We start from the raw sequence: 17,377 nt of genomic DNA, 5'->3' as shown, positions 1-17,377 counted from the left end.
GAAGGCACGTGACCCAGTTTCGAACTTGACCTAGATATCATCAAGATGAACATTCTGACCAACTTTCATAAAGATCCCATGAAAAATGTGACCTCTAGAGTGGTCACAAGCAAAAGTTTACGGACGGACGCACGGACGGACGACGGACACAGCGCGATCACAAAAGCTCACCTTGTCACTTTGTGACAGGTGAGCTAATAACACTTCTTACTGAGCAGACAAGTTGACATTTTCTCAATTTAGACTAATTCAAAGGCCAAAAACCCGGAGACTTAAGTGACTGGTTATTAAACTTGGCCAAGGTAATCTGCCCAAAAACAGTCCAAGTCTGGTGAACGTTGGATAAGAATTGCTTTACTAATTAAGCAGACACCATTGGCTTTAGCCATTTTAAGTCAATCAAGGGTCATAACTCAAAAGTGGGACTATCTGACTGGTTATTGAACTTGCCAGAGATATCATACCCATAAACATTTTGACCAAGTTAGGTGAATATGGGATAAGGACTACTCAAGTTAGTGAGTGAACAACTTTAGTAGACGCCACCTGCTGGCTGCTGCAGGTGATCCCACACAACGTCCCATTTCATGGGCATATAAAAATAAATATGCATACAATAAATGTAAACAATTTTATTAAAGACAATTTATGTGTTACAATTCAACTGAATCGGTCAACCGTAAAGACAGTTCATGTCTCCTGTCTTCATTATTGCTTGTACTATAATGCAATGTTCAGCTCTCTGCACACCAAAACAAAACTTTTATTAAAATAATCTGGTTACATTCATGTATCTTTTTAACAACAGGCAGTAATAAGAGCTGTCACAGGAGACAGCACGCTCGACTATTTCGATGCTGGATAGTGAAACTGGGCACATCTGAGGAAGCTGGAGCTATCACTGGAGTGTTTAATGACTCCAATGGTGGATGAAGATATTGCACAACAGCTTGAGTCTGTGTCAAAAATATTAAGTTTCAAGAGAGATAAAGGTTAAGTGTATCAAAACACTAAATAAGTATAATTCTAAGCCAAAAGGGGGCATAATTCATAAAATATTGGTGCAAGAGTTATGCACCCTGTGTCATATGATGTGGGTGATGACGTGGAACAACTATTTTAAGTTTGAATCAAATCCATTTAGTAATAACTGAGATAGAGTGCAAGTGCACCAAAACTTTAACCTGAAATTCTAAGTAAAAAGGGGTGATAATTCATGAAATATTGGCTCAAGCGTTCTCAAGTTATCGTCCAGAAATTGTTTAACTGTTCCTGGCCAATCTGACCTTGAACCAAATGACCTCAAAATCAATAGGGGTAATCTGCTGGTCATGATCAATCTCCCTATCAATTTTCCTGATCCTAGGCCCAAGCGTTCTTGAGTTATCGCCCGGAAACCATTTAACTGTTCCTGGTCATTGTGACCTTGGCCTTTGACCTACTGACCTCAAAATCAATAGGGGTCATTTGCTGGTCATGACCAACCTCCCTATCAACTTTCACGAACTTAGACACAAGCAATCTTGAGTTATCATCCGGAAACCGTTTAACTGTTCCGGGTCACTGTGACCTTGAACTTTGACATACTGACCTCAAAATAAATAGGGGTCATCTGCTGGTCATGACCAACCTCCTTATCAACTTTCATGATCCTAGGCCCAAGCGTTCTTGAGTTATCATCCGGAAACCGTTTAACTGTTCAGGGTCACTGTGACCTTGACCTTTGACATACAGATCTCAAAATCAACAGGGGTTATCTGCAGGTGATGACCAACCTTCCTATCAACTTTGATGATCCTAGGCCCAAGCTTTCTTGAGTTATCATCCGTAAACGGATTGGTCTACATACAGATCGACCCATAGACCGACCGACATCTGCAAAATAATATACCCCTCCTTCTTCGAAGGGGGGCATAATAACTGAGATAGAGTGAAAGTGCATTAAAACTTTAACTTGAAATTCTAAGTAAAAGTGGGGGATAATTCATTAAATATTGGTATCAGAGTTATGGACCTTGTGTCATATGATGTGGGAGATGATGTGGAACAACTACTTTCAGTTTGAATCAAATCCATTTAGTAATAATTAAGATAGAGTGAAAGTGCATCAAAACTTTAACCTGAAATTCTAAGTAAAAAGGGGGGATAATTCATGAAATAGTGGTGTGAGAGTTATGGCCCTTGTGCCATATGATGTGGGTGATGATGAGGAATAACTATTTTAAGTTTGAAACAAATCCATCAAGTAATTACAGAGACAAGGAGAAAAAAGAGAAAGTGTAAAAAAACTAACCAAGGTGGGGACGCAGAAGGACGCCGACACCTGGTTGAGTAGGATAGCTCTCCATATACTTCGTATAGTCAAGCTAAAAAAATGAAAGGCATCAGCTCATTTCATTCTGCCCTTGTGTCTGCATATCACAGGAAGTGAGTTATCACAGTAGTTGAAAAACCTCTAGTAGGTAAGGCATCAAAATGTATTGATCTAAAACAAATTGTTATCAATGTCAAATGAATGTGTAAATCACATCACAAATTTTTTTTCTACACACGTTACTTTTGCTTCAGATAAAAACATTTAGGATGACATAATGGTCAGTTAATACTGTAAGGTTGATGCATATCACTTTAAATGTAACAAAACAGTGCCTCCTAAAGTTTCAATCAGTTTGAAGCATCTCGAAGAGTAGTTTTCTTCATGGCCACTATTCCATAGCATCTTGGAGATTTTACTGGATCAAACATCTTTACAAGGAATACATCCTTCACTTGGTCCTAGAAAATTACAAAGTGGGCATTACTCAAATATTAGAAAAGCACTAGTTGAAAATCAGTTCCTCATCATTGCTCTTATAAAAGAAAAGTACTTACTAGTAATACCAATTTTCACATATTTCTATATTTTAACATATTTGAATATTTCACCCTACCAAAGGATGAGCAGCAGTAATACATTTTTGACTTTTAATACAACTTAACAAAGCTGTGAACAAATACATCATAAAAGAGACTTTATAAACACAGCTCTTTGGCGATGTATTTTTTACAGCTACTTGGTCTCTTCACAACATTACAGGATCTTGCATTATTCAGCATGATATCTGCACACAGTGAGTATTGAAATTAAAATACTTGATCTACAGACTGGACAATGTGTGTTGATTTTAGTTTTCCTGATACAGTCAAAACATTGTTCGCTAAAACATGACAAAACTGAGTTATCAGTAGTTTGAGCCATCAAACAATTTACATTATGTAAGAATTTTGCCAGGGCCTGACGATGAGTTCGAGCGAAGGGCGGTGTTCAAATTATCCGAATTTGAGCAAACCAAGTTTGACTGTATTTGTGAATAATGCCGCTCGAAAATTTAAAAACCTCCAAGAATATTAACCTCCATTATGTCCAAATATACAAACCCTCACATTTTTCTGAAATTCTTAAGGTATCACTTCAAGTAAGGTTGCTAACCATGAAATCACTGAATGAAATAACTGAATAAAGCCTATATAAGCCATTGGACGACAGCAGCGCTTGACTATTCAACAGCCTTGTCAATTGAATGAAAATAAAAGTCAAATAAAGGGGCACAATTTTGTAAAACTGCAAAACCGAGTTATGGAACTTGTACAATGCAAGTCTGCTCATCACAGTGGAAGTGTGTGAAGTTTCAATCCATTCCCATCAGTTGGTACAAAGATATCAGCTTACATACAAAAATTTAAATAAATCAGGACGTGGATGCCGATGAAGGGTCATGTCCAATAGTTCTGCTTACTCTTCAAATAGTTGAGCTAAAAACTCTCCAATCTGCAGTAGTTACCTTGCCTTATATTTACAATTTTCAGTTTTCATGTTAAAGACACCAGAGCTCAAAATATAGTTATAAGACAGACAAGCCAATCTTACCTGCTCAAGGAGGAAGCAGACTCTATCTAGAATAATTAGGGCTTCTATACATGGAGCAAGGACAGCCTTGAGTTGAAAGAAAGCTGCAAGTCTGTGCTCATCATCGCTGTATTTCCTTATGTAACTCTCTATCATCTCATCAGATACCTGTACACACATTTAGAAAATAGCACTAAAGAAAATGTGAACACTGAAACAACAACTCTAACAGTTATACTGAATAGATGCAGCAGAGATATTCATGTCCAAACTTAAGTAAATAACATTGTAAAACCTCTTTGAAGCTAACAACATTATTCAAATCCTGATTTATTGAAGGTCTTTTATGTTCAACAAGAAAACAAGTTACAAAACATGTAAGACTTTGACCTAATGACCCCTAAAACATTACAGGTCATCTGCTGAGCAGAGAAAATTATCCTATAAAGTTTGAACATTATGAGACCAACCATCTCTAGTTTTTGAAAAATATATACCCAAGAGTCAGGCAAGTGTTAGTATGAATGTGACTAAGAATTTCAAAGTTAGTGAGTTAGAGCAATTTAAGACAAGAGCTGTCGGAGGACAGCAACGCTCGACTATTTAACAGCCTTGTCGCTTGAATGAATAAGAAAGTCGAAAAAGGGGCATAATTTAGTAAAAGAGTAAAATAGGGTTATGGAACCTGCATAGTGCTTATCAGCTCATGACAGTGAACTAGTGTGTGAAGTTTCAATCCTTTCCCATTAGTGGATACTGAGATACCAGCTTACATACAAAAACTTAACCAAAAATTTCTATGTTGAAAAAGGGGCATTATTTTGTAAAAAAGCAAAATAAAGTTATGGGACCTGCTTTGGGCATGTCAGATCATGACAGTGAACAAGTGTGTGAAGTTTCAATCCATTCCCATTAGTGAGTACTGAGATACCAGCTTACATACAAAACCTTAACCAAAAAATTCTAAGTCGAAAAAGGGGCATAATTTTGTAAAAAAGCAAAATAGAGTTATGGAACCTGTGCAATGTAAGTCAGTTTATCACAGTAAATAAGTGTGTGAAGTTTCAATCCATTCCCACAAGTGGTTACTGAGATACCAGCTTACATACAAAACCTTAACCAAAAATTTCTAAGTCAAAAAAGGGGCATAATTTTGTAAAAAAGCAAAACAGAGTTATGGAACCTGTGCAATGTAAGTCAGTTTATCACAGTGAATAAGTGTGTGAAGTTTCAATCCATTCCCACAAGTGGTTGCTGAGATACCAGCTTACATACAAAAACTTAACCAAATCGGGACGCGGACGCGGACGCCGACGCATGGGCGAGTCCAATAGCTCTACTATTCTATGAATAGTCGAGCTAAAAATGCTTTTTTGCCAGAAAGTCTAAAGTTCCAACAGGAGAAACTGTTTTCAGTTATTTATTCATTCCCAAGTAGTCTCCTGAGCAGAAAAGAAAAGATAAGAGAAGAAAAACATACCTTGTCAGATATAGCAAGTTTATCACATGCTCTCCCTAGGTATTCACGAGTAGATTTACACTTCTGCTCAATCCTTCTCAGACCCTTCACTTCAACATTTTCTCCACAAACAGTGTGTATTAGTACCTCTAACAAAGCTCTAGGGTAAAATCGCTCTCCTTGCAGCTAAAACATAATCATTCCAGATTTCACAAAATTTAAATTATAAGGACATATTGTAGAAAGGATCTATATGTGATTACCAATACTGCAGTTTTACTCCCATAGTGATGTCAAACTCTTTTGGGTCAAGAAGCTGGAAATCATGAAGTACTTAACAAGTGGTTATGTTTCAATTATTACTATCAACAAACTGATATATGTACATTAGTATATGTATTAAGCTTTACTTCAACTTCTGATAAACTGATAGGCACTACTCAAATATCTTGTACAAATACAATCACTTTTTAGGTCAGCAGTGCAATTGCCAACAGGTGTCTTCAAATGTTTGTTACAACAATTACACAGCATATCAATTCTCTGTGTGTGTGTGTGTGTGTGTTCGGGTTTAACGTCTTTCTCAACAATTTTTCAGTCATATGAACGACGGTGTCTACTTGTAGCAGTGAGCACAATGCCCAACTTTATAGTGCTGCCTCACTGGAATATCACGCCGTAGACACATGACATGATACCCCACCCAGTCACATTATACTGACACCGGGCTGACCAGTCCTAGTACTATTCTCTTAATGCTGAGCGCCAAGCGAGGAAGCTACTAGTACCATTTTTTATGTCTTTGGTATGACGCGGCCAGGGATCGAACCCACGACCTCCCGCACTCGAAGCGGACGCTCTACCACTAGGCTACCGAGGCGGTATTATATCTGTCAGAGTTTACCCATTTATAGGTTTGGTCTAGTATTTGAACTTGACTGCTAACACAACAGACATTAGACTTTAGTTCAACATCAGTATAATGGCATGTATAATGTTAAGTAATAAGAGCTATTGGAAGGTAAACCTGCTAAACTATCTGAAAGTGATTGTTATTTACCTATATGTGTTGTGTGGGGGTTGCATGATGCTGAGGAGGAGGTGTACTAGTAACAGTATGGAAAAACACAAGCATGTGAGTAAAATGGCTTAGTATTCTCATTGTATCCAGAAACTGATCTCTACTAGGTGGAGAGTAAAAAGCTGGTGGAGCTTAAGTATTCCCTGTTGCGTCTTATGTCTGTGTATTTTTTAATGAAATCAAACTATGGTAGGAGATATACAGTCAAGAAACAGTAGGAAAAAATTACTTTTCTGGGGAGGAGGGAGAGGATTCGTAATGGGGGAGATGTAGAAGTAAGCGATCGAGTGCCAGGAGGTATGCTAAGAAACAATATAAGATACAGAAATGGACAAGAATGCCGCAAACTTTAATGATGCAAAATCCTTGTACGAGGTTGAACAATTATAGAACAAATAGTGAAATTGAGAATTTTGTCGTAAAACAAACACAATTACAACATCTGACCTTTGTAACCTTGACCTTTAGAGTACCCTGACATCTGTCCCTTACCTAGACTATTCCTAAAGTGATTTCTGATGATAATAGTGGCAGAAGTTAAGAAGATATAGTAAAAACTGAAAAGCTTGCCATAAAACTTTAACCTGAAAACAATGTGACTGACGACAACCCTGGGGCAAGTTCAACAGCCCTCCTTATTATTCATATAGTCAAGCTAAAATTCTATTAAAATATTGTTGCTAACCTTGTCAAAGTCAGAAATTCTGTGTAGTGACTGTGAAGCAAGGTTTCTTGCTGTATTTCCAAGTTTAAACTGTTTCTGATTCAGAAATCTACTCAGTGGAAAGCCATTTAGACAAGCATCAGTACCTGAAATGTAAACACACAACAGAATGTTTAGACAGTCCAATATCACACTGGATGATGAATGGGGGAATGAATTTGATAACAAAAGGCAATGTAGGACAGCAACCCTCGACTATTCAAAATATTTATTTCTAAGAGATTGAATATGGTACAAAAGGGATCAACAACTTTGCTTAAACATAAGTACCAGTCAAAGAATTTTCTCCTCCTATGATGCTAAATGTGACACCAGCTTAGACACAAAGTTTTTAAGGAAAATTTGCTAATTTGAAAAAAAAGGATAACTTTGTGAAAAAAAACCATACTTATGGAACCTGCACAATGCAAGACAGACCACCAAAGTGAAAATGTGTTTGAAGTTTCAAATAATTCCCACAGAGATACCACCATAAAGAAAAACAAGAAACGCGGCAATGCCACGAAACCAGGTTTTCAACACTTTTCATAAGAATAAACAAGAGTGCCAGAATGTCACAATATACGCCCGTCACAGCAAATTTCTTTACTCTAGCACCTGTATTTGCAGATGTAATTTTAATTTTGTGGTTGTTTAGTAATCATTGTAATTCTTTTGTTTTTCTAAGTCCACAAAAAAACTCCTTACCAGGTAGAGATACCTTAAAATACACCTAAAGTTAGAAAGTAACAACTATGTTGTACCACAGAAAAGTGGTCTTGGTTTTTCCCTACGGTCAATTATAAAAAAAGTTACAATATAAGTTATTTATAGTAACAACTAAGGGAAGTTAATCTTAAAAAAAAAAAAAAAAAAAAAAAAAAAAAATACAATTTTTTTTTTTTTAAGTCCACACAGAAGTCCTTACCAGGTAGAGATTGGTCAAAATACACCTCAAAATTGGATGTAACATGCATGTTGTACTACAGAAAAGTGGTCTCAATTTTTCCCTACGTCTAGTAATGAAAAAGTTACAATATAAGCTATTTATAGTAACAACAAAGGGAAGTAATTCTAAAGAAGGGAACTGCGCAAGACACTTCGTCTCATGATGGTGTATAATTGTGCCAAGTTACATCAAAATCCCTCTATGCATGAAGAAGATATGCTCCGGACAAAGTTTTCATGCTTGTATCCTTTGACCTCTAAGTGTGACCTTGACCTTAGACCTAGGGACCTGGTTCTTGCACATGACACTCCGTCTCATGATGGTGAACAATTGTGCTAACTTTCATCAAAATCCCTCCATGCATGTAGAAGATATGCTAACCCTAACCCTAACCCTATTTTTAGTAACAATGACCTTGACCTTGATCCCAGAAACCCCAAAATCAATCCCAAGCTACAACTTTATATAAGTTTTCTATACACCAAGTTTCATCATGATAGCTCATTCCTAAGTTAAGTTATTGACCGGAAACCCTTTTTCTATTTTAAGTAACAGTGACCTTGACCTCGACCCCAGAAACCCCAAAATCAATCCAAGCCTTTGTCTTGATATAAGCTACATACATACCAAGTTTTATTCAAATATCTTTACCGAAACAAAAGTTATTGACCGGAAACCCTTTTTCTATTTAAAGTAACAGTGACCTTGACCTTGACCCCAGAAACCCCAAAATCAATCCCAGCCTTTGTCTTGATATAAGCTACATACATACCAAGTTTTATTCAAATATCTTAACCGAAACAAAAGTTATTGACCGGAAACACCAGTTTGACGCCGCCGCCGCCGCCGCCACCGCCACCCGCCCGCCCGCCCGACCGACATCTACCCCAGTCTAATAACTCAGGTTTTCGTTGAAAACCTGGTTAAAAACTAGAAATTGTGTCCATAGGTCAATGGGCCACAACTGCAGCAAAATATCTACAGAAAAAAATCATTCCTTTATGGTCATCTGCACATCAAGGTTGTTCATCTGTGAAAGTCTGAAGCAAATCAAGCTGATAGGGCGGGAGGAGTTGCACACACAAGGTTTTGGAATACAGACAGCAGCAACGCTATATACCCTCCACATAAATATATGGGGGCATAACAACAAAGAATTGTCCACTCCAAAAATGGGGAATAACTTTGTTTAAAGGCAAAACAGAGTTATGGCTTTTTTGCAATGCATGTAAATTTACCACAGAGAGTAAGTGTGTAAAGTTTCAATCCATTACAACAAGTGATGACTAAGACATCAGATTAACCAATCCAGACACCAGTGCTGCTGGCTGAGTGCAATAGCTCCAACTATTCTGCAAATCATCAAGCTAACATGCGCTACTCAAGGAGACAGCACTTGATTATTTTAATACAAAGTGGTGAAAAAGGCCAGAATTATAAGCCTTGTGTCAAAGGATATGGGTGATTATGAGTAACAAGTGTTTTAAGTTTGGATCGCATCTATTTAGTTATCACACAGATAGAATGAAAGTGATAGAGTGGAAGTGCATCAAAACTTTCACCAAAAAGCTTAAGTGCAAAGGGCGCATAATTCTTGAAAATTCATGTCCGAGTTCTGGCACTTGTGTCATAAGATATGTGTGCTAATAAGGAACACTTTTAAAGCAAATTCATTGATTAATTACTGAGATAGAGTGAAAGTAAATCAAAATATTAACCAAATTTGGATGTGGACAATGTTGCAACAGTGAGTATGATAGCTCTCCATGTATTTTCTACAGTAAAGCTAAAACCGAAAGAAACTGTAGATGTCATGAACCAAATGTCACACTCTTGCTTTTGAAATGGGAAACTTAAAATGAATATCAAAGGACCATGTTTTCTTACCATCAGTTTGTGTCTTATCAAGGTACTTTTCGTCAATCAAATGGTAGCAACAACCAATATTACAAAGAACTTTCAACTGATCACTGTGAACAAACACCTCCATTGATGTACTAGCTAGATTACCACATGTATGTAGACCAGCCAACATCATGCTGAACTGTTTACTGACATCAGCACATACTGTTCTTTTAGATTTACAACTGTTATCAATATCAAAACTATCTGTAGCTTTGTTGAAACATGAACAAACACTTGCATTATTAGTGTCTGCACAAGTTACCTGGCCTTTTCCTACTAAAGATGATACATTACTACATTGATTCTTCACAACTGAAAAGTCCTCTCCAAAATCCAGTTCTAACATTTTTGCTGAGTCACATTTTTCCTTAATAGATAAACTTTGTTTATGGTCGTTTACATACTTATGTTCTAGAAAGAGTCCTGGAAAATGAAGTTTGGCAAGGTGTAGAAAGTTAGTCTTTTTATCAATAAATGTAGTACATGGAACAAATTTTGTTTCATTTAAAACTGTTTTGCTTAGTTTAATACTTGCTGTATAAATTGCTACATTTATTTCAAAAGTTTCATCAGATTTAGTTTTAATCATAGATTCTATTTCTGAACCATTTTCTACTACTTTGTTTGTTTTAACAACGTTTGAATATTCACTAGTTTCCTCATAATCAGCTTCTATATCACCAGCTTGTCTGCTTGTCACCTCTTTTTGTTTTAGTTTCTTTTTCTCTTTCTTTGTCAATTTTCTCCCTTCTGATTCAAGAAGCTTATTTCTGGCTAGACTGTGCCACTGTTTATCTATGACTGTGTTCCGTTTCTCAGCAGACTGAGTGTTTGTAGAAGCTGCATCTATACCAAGAACAGGAAGCTCGTATTGTAAACTAAGATGGTTTCCTAGGTAACCCTTTCCACTTCCAAAATCAACAACCTGTAATTATACCATTTAGAGAAAATGTGTTAACAAGAGCTGTCCGTAAGACAGCCAAGCTCGACTATTCGAAATATTGTCCCAGAAGCAGGAAAATATTACCCAAAAAGGTTAAATATCAAAAGAGTTTTAAGTTCAAAAGGGGGAATAATTTGACCAAAATGCATATCAGTTATGGGACTTGCTGCTATCAACTAGTTTTATAACCCCGAAGGCACATGTGAAGTTTCAATTCAATATCTGTATTAGTTTTGGAGATAGAAACTTGCATGTAAAACTTTAACCAGAATTTTCTAAGTCTAAAAGGGGGCATAATTTGCTCAAAATACATGTCAGAGTTATGGGTCTTGACCCAGTGAGGTTGGTAATTGATCTAGAAAAAGAAAAAATAAGTTTCAAATCTATATGCCTTTTAGTAATAGCTGTATGTACTTGCATGCAAAACTTTAACCAGAATTTGCAAAGTCCAAAAGGGGACATAATTTGGCCAAAATGAAGGTCAGAGTTATGGGACTTGCTGCTATCAACTAGTTTTATAACCCCGAAGGCACATGTGAAGTTTCAAATCAATATCTGCATTAGTTTGGAGATAATAACTTGCATGTAAAACTTTAACCAAAATTTTCTAAGTCTAAAAGGGGGCATAATTTGCTCAAAAAACATGTCAGAGTTATGGGACTTGACCCAGTGAGGTTGGTAATTGATCTAGAAAAAGAAAAAATAAGTTTCAAATCTATATGCCTTTTAGAAATAGCTGTATGTACTTGCACGCAAAACCTTAACAAGAATTTTCTAAGTCCAAAAGGGGGCATAATTTGGCCAAAATGAAGGTCAGAGTTACGGGACTTGCTGCTATCAACTAGATTTATAACCCCGAAGACACATGTGAAGTTTCAAATCAATATCTGCATTAGTTTTGGAGATAGTAACTTGCATGTAAAACTTTAACCAAAATTTTCTAAGTCTAAAAGGGTGCATAATTTGCTCAAAATACATGTCAGAGTTATGGGCCTTGACCCAGTGAGGTTGGTAATTGATCTAGAAAAAGAAAAAATAAGTTTCAAATCTATATGCCTTTTAGAAATAGCTGTATGTACTTGCACGCAAAACTTTAACCAGAATTTTCTAAGTCCAAAAGGGGGCGTAATTTGGCCAAAATGAAAGTCAGAGTTATGGGACTTGCTGCTATCAACTAGTTTTATAACCCCGAAGACACATGTGAAGTTTCAAATCAATATCTGCATTAGTTTTGGAGATAGTAACTTGCATGTAAAACTTTAACCAAAATTTTCTAAGTCCAAAAGGGGGCATAATTTGCTCAAAATACATGTCAGAGTTATGGGACTTGACCCAGAGAGGTTGGTAATTGACCTAGAAAAAGAAAAAATAAGTTTCAAAGCTATATGCCTTTAATTGATGGCTGTATGTACTTGCATGCAAAAACTTAACCAAGGTGTGACGCTGACGCCGACGCCGACGCCAGGGTGAGTAGAATAGCTAGACTATTCTTCGAATAGTCGAGCTAAAAATGCAAGTTATTATAGTTTAATTTATACAGATCTATAAATACACATCCAGTGCTATATTAGGATAGAAAAAGTATTTTGAGCTCTCAACCAGTGATCAAAGAAAAATATAACAATCATTACATCACAGAAAAAATCTGCAACAGACCCCATGTAACTCACAAACGGTAAGATACCAAGTTCCAAACAGACAGTTTGAACAAATGTGTTGACATTTACAACTGAGCTTTAACAATACTGTGTAAAGAAGAATTTCAACAGTAAACAAACTACATTTACAAAATTCTTTATAATTATCAACAATTATCTCTGAAAAGTCAAACAGCCAAATCAACTTTCAGTTTCAAGAAAAACATCTTACCAATTTACAATCCAAACATTCAGCCAGTGCTGCACAAACCTTTGACATAACCTCTATTTCGTGACTCTTCTTCTGATTCATGTATGTACCAACAAATACCTCATCCCTGTCAGCACCCAAACCACACAGCAGATCATGTGGTGATACAGCCATGCCTATACCTTCTATAGTATAAGATCTTGCTTCACTCAAGAAATCATCTATACACCTGTATGGAAACCGGAATTCTTTGTGTTGGTCATTTATTGTCTTACACTTGCCAGTACACCGGTCCTCATCCTGTTTGTTTGAATCATTATTTGAATCATTGTTGCTGTGACAATTAATTTCATATTCGTCAGTTTGGTTTAAATTATCACCATAATTTGCATTGTTCTCAGTGTCTTCAGTACTTTCCTCCTTTTCTTTGGCTGAATCAGTATCATGTCTACCTTGTGTACATGTTCTGTTCACATGCGTGGATGCAGCACACGGTAGGTTTCTCAATTGTTCCTGTGACAAAGCCAGCAGTTCTTTTCTGACTCCCACTGGTATGAGTGTGTCCCAATAATTTTCAGTGATGAAATCTGTGGCATGAGCATTTGCTAAGGGTAGACAGGGAATCAAAAACTGAGCAATTTGCTCCAAACTGTTCTCTATGTGCTGCAACTTAAGCCCCTGTACACCTGCCATATTGTGATCCAATACCTGAAAAAATATATACTGTTAAACCACTTTTGCTGCATATACAAATGTACAACCAGCAAACAAATTGCTAGGAATGTTTTTTTAACACATCCACCTAGCAATATGAAGTTAATTGACAAAATGTCTAAGAATTTCAAGATATTTGATCAATGCCCATTCCTATATATATTCTAGAAATTTCCCAATTTATATTTAAATAAATGCACTATGTTGTAATATATAAAAACACATGTTTTACAGAAAAAATGTAATTTTCATGAAGCAAATTTATAGTAATCAATAAATCAGATTTTTTTTTAAAACAAACGCAAATTTTCCTTCTTTATCTTACATTCGTGAAATAAATATCTGTTTTCATGATATTTTTAGTTTTCAAGAAAACCTTCATTATTTTTGTGAAAGTTTCCATGAAAACTAATACTTAAGTGGTAGCAGTTTTATGCCACGTACCATAGTTTCGATAATCCAAATAACAGAACGTTTTGGGACCTGTAATAACTTTTTAACTCTCACTGTCCTATTACCATGATTACCTGAGACAGCAACTAAAATCTATAGGTATCACATCAACTTGTCCCTAAGTAAATTAACTCATCCCCAAGTCAACTCGTCTCAGAGTCAACTTGTCCCAGTTTGGTCAACTCATTACACAAGGGTACTTGGAAAAGTGTTAATTATGATCAATCACCTGAAAAGTCATTGATTTGGCTGATTCAGGGAATGACAGGTTAAATTTAACATAAAATTGGTTCTTTTATACTAAAAGTATTTTAAAGTAAAATTTTCATATTTTCAGGCATAAAATAAATACATATAACATATTATAATTATTTCAATCACACTCTAGCAAAATTTATGAGAAAAAAGTAAAAAAGGCCCCAGGCCGAAAAAGGGAGACAAATGACCATGGTGAATTGAATTTGAAATTGTCAAGCGTGGGGGTGAAATGACCCAAATAAGGACAAGCTGACTGCATGCGGTACGAGTTGGATAGAGGAAGAGCTGAATGGAAATCAAAATATCACATCATAAAATATGCCATCCAGATAAGCCAAACGAGTAAGGCCAATTGCATGATTCATTTGTCAAATTTTATGTACAGTGTAAGTTAATATGTAAGGTAACAAAATATGACAGATGATAAAAAGAACAAAGCTCAGTTTGTTTTAGTCCAAATAATAGGATGCTTCAGGACATCGTGATAACTTTTGAGTGGAATGACAACTATAAAATATCAGATCATAAAATAAATCATCCCGATAAGCCAAATGAGTAAGGCTAAGTTTTTTTAAAAGGCTGAAAGATATTGGCCGACAGTTGACGTGGGCAGAGGAAGGGAGATGGGCACTGACCCCTAAGTATCTGTTCCTAGCGTCCTGAACTTTAACGTTTCATATCTATGTTCTAGCTGGTCAAAAATCTTTATATCCGAATAATAGGTTTCTTAATCTGTTAATGAAAAGTGTTTAAGAGGTGGCATCTACTCATGCGATACTCATAACATAACTCTAAATAATTTCAATATCTTTGCATAAAAGAAGTGAAATATTACCTATGACAACCTCTAAACATACTAAATTTGGTGGGATCTTTGAACCAAGTAGACTTTTACGTTGGCACCGACAAAATGGAGGAAGTCTGTTGTCAAATTCGATAATTAGTTTTTAATGGGAATTCCTGACTTTCATTCATTACATAATAGGTTTTCCTTCATGATTCCTTTGTTATATGAGTATCATCTTCCTTAATAAACGTTGAGTTTAACTAATTTTTTTCATTTTTTGGAACTTTTACGCTTGTCAGAAGGGAAGAGCTCACTCGTCAGGTAATTGAATGCCTAGCCTGTTTTCTATCCATCAAGTATCTTTTGTATTATGTATAATAGTAAAATCCCATTAGGTTCATATGCAAACCTGAGTGCTTTTTTTTCACTAGATCAATTATCCATACTGGTAACTGAGGCCATTATTTGAGTATTTCACATACATTTTTAGAATGGATACTTAAGATATCAACAATTGAAAAATGACATAAATTGGCCCTTTTCATATATTCCATTCTGGATTCCGCATACCAGCCAGGCTGTAGCTATCTTCATGCAGATACAATACTATAAGCGCTTTGTCCAACTAATTTGACGCGATCCTAGGAAATATTGAATTATTTTTCTTATAGGTAATATTAATATCAACACTCGATCAAACACTCGAAACATTAAAATAGTAGAGGAAATTTCTGATCAAATTGTCATTGCTGTCGATTTGGGTTTAAATGCTGATTTTGTTGCATAAATTCAAATAAAACTTATATATATCAAAAGGGGATTCAATTCATCTGTCATTGATTTATGTAAAAATAATTAAATGATTTGGACCAAAACAAATAATTTCCAAAATTACGAATTTTCTGGTGATTTAAACCTGTGTATATACTGTACATGATTCAATAATGTTTACCGCGTCTACACGGCAATATGTCACATAATGTGTAAGTGATAAAACCAATAACTTTACATGACTGTGTAAGTACTGTGAGTTCTCCTCCATTATTTTGGTCCTTCGAAGTTTTGACGGTTAGATTGGCTGTCACAAATATAAAACAATCTGACCATCAAATTATTTTGACTATATTAGCTAGTGTTATTTCTAGAGCTCAAAAAGGGCAGGGTGCTGTCTAAAAGGGGCAGGGTGCTGCCAAAATAGGGCAGAGTGCCATTTTAAATGGAAAAGTTACCACAACAGTAGTTATACATTTCAAGATGTTTATACTATAGTTATGTATTCATAACATTTATAATTATTGCATACTTATATATATCACAGAATAAAATGGTAATTTAGATATGTTCCTAAGACCATGCAGTAATAGAGTTTACAAATGGTTTTACATTACTTTATATTTTTGGTCAGACTATTCATTGAAGCCTTTTTCTTAAAAAATGTCACCAAGGATGTCAACTTATTTATATGAATATGATACATGTTTATATAAGCTTAAAACCAAGATCATGATAATAAGGTCAGTTTCAGGTTACATTGTAAACTTACATGTATGAAATTCATGTCATATTAATCAAGTCTTTCATCAATATTTCACTAACAGAAAAGTGCTAAAAAAAGTCTGTAAAAAATATATATCCAAAATGTACTATCCGGATACTGGTACACTTTTGGAATGTTGTGTAAAAGTTGTTTTTTTTTCTCAATTTACTTGACTCACTAAGGTAAACCAGAGATAATTCCTCAAATTATGATGATACTTATTATAAACAAGAGGACCATGATGGTCCTGAATCGTTCACCTGTCCCCACATGACCCAGTTTTAAACAGAGTATGATGTCGTTTTTTTCTATTATTTGACATTGTGACCTAGTTTTTGAGCTCATGTGACCCAGTGTTGAATCTGACCTAGATATCAAAATATGGCCTCTAGAGAGGTCACAAGATTTTTTATTATTTGACCTACTGACCTAGTTATTGACCGCACGTGACCCAGTTTCAAAATTGACCTAGATATCATCAAGGTGAACATACTGACCAATTTTCATGAAGATCCATTCAAAAGTATGGCCTCTAGAGAGGTCACAAGGTTTTTCTATTTTTAGACCTACTGACCTAATTTTTGATTGCAGTTGACCCAGTTTCAAACCTGACCTAGATATCATCAAGATGAACATTTAGACCAATTTTCATATAGATCCCATGAAAAATATGGCCTCTAGAGAGGTCACAAGGCTTTTTTGTTATTTGACCTACTGACCTAGTTATTAAAAACACGTGACCAAGTTTCGAACAAGACATAGATATCATCAAGATGAACATTCTGACTTACTTTCATGAAGATCCATTGAAAAGTATGGCCTCTAGAGAGGTCACAAGGCTTTTCTATTTTTAG

The 17,377-nt window shown here is 35.7% G+C and overlaps 2 protein-coding genes across 2 annotated transcripts in view; one reads left to right on the top strand and one right to left on the bottom strand.

Annotated features, from left to right (window-relative positions):
- Nucleotides 1-617: 617 nt before the first annotated feature.
- Nucleotides 618-15,115, bottom strand: LOC123552180 (probable methyltransferase-like protein 25). The gene is made up of 7 exons (XM_045341631.2): nt 15,035-15,115; nt 12,796-13,482; nt 9,966-10,908; nt 7,112-7,236; nt 5,367-5,531; nt 3,908-4,054; nt 618-2,775 (listed from the first exon to the last, which is right to left on the bottom strand). The coding sequence occupies exons 2-7, from the start codon at nt 13,465-13,467 to the stop codon at nt 2,665-2,667; spliced, it is 2,163 nt and encodes a 720-aa protein (XP_045197566.2). The 5' UTR covers nt 13,468-13,482; nt 15,035-15,115; the 3' UTR covers nt 618-2,664.
- The window catches only part of LOC123552181 (exostosin-2-like), a 23,404-nt gene continuing 21,140 nt past the window's right edge, over nt 15,114-17,377 (top strand). The window contains exon 1 of the mRNA XM_045341632.2: nt 15,114-15,307. The gene's annotated coding sequence lies outside the window, so the exon portion shown is untranslated. The remainder of the gene's footprint in view (nt 15,308-17,377) is intronic.

The sequence above is a fragment of the Mercenaria mercenaria genome, chromosome 4 (assembly GCF_021730395.1).
Source record: "Mercenaria mercenaria strain notata chromosome 4, MADL_Memer_1, whole genome shotgun sequence".
Taxonomy (NCBI): Eukaryota; Metazoa; Mollusca; class Bivalvia; order Venerida; family Veneridae; genus Mercenaria; species Mercenaria mercenaria.
Note: the sequence above shows the minus strand (reverse complement) of the source record. Positions and strands in the feature narration are given on the sequence as shown.

Excerpts from the sequence above, each read along its gene's own strand:
- LOC123552180 (XM_045341631.2), bottom strand. The coding sequence starts at position 13,467 with ATGGCAGGTGTACAGGGGCTTAAGTTGCAGCACATAGAGAACAGTTTG. Across the intron at positions 7,237-9,965 it reads TGATAAGACACAAACTGATG|GTACTGATGCTTGTCTAAAT; the intron begins GTAAGAAAACAT and ends TTTACATTTCAG. Across the intron at positions 4,055-5,366 it reads AACTTGCTATATCTGACAAG|GTATCTGATGAGATGATAGA; the intron begins GTATGTTTTTCT and ends ATGTGTGTACAG.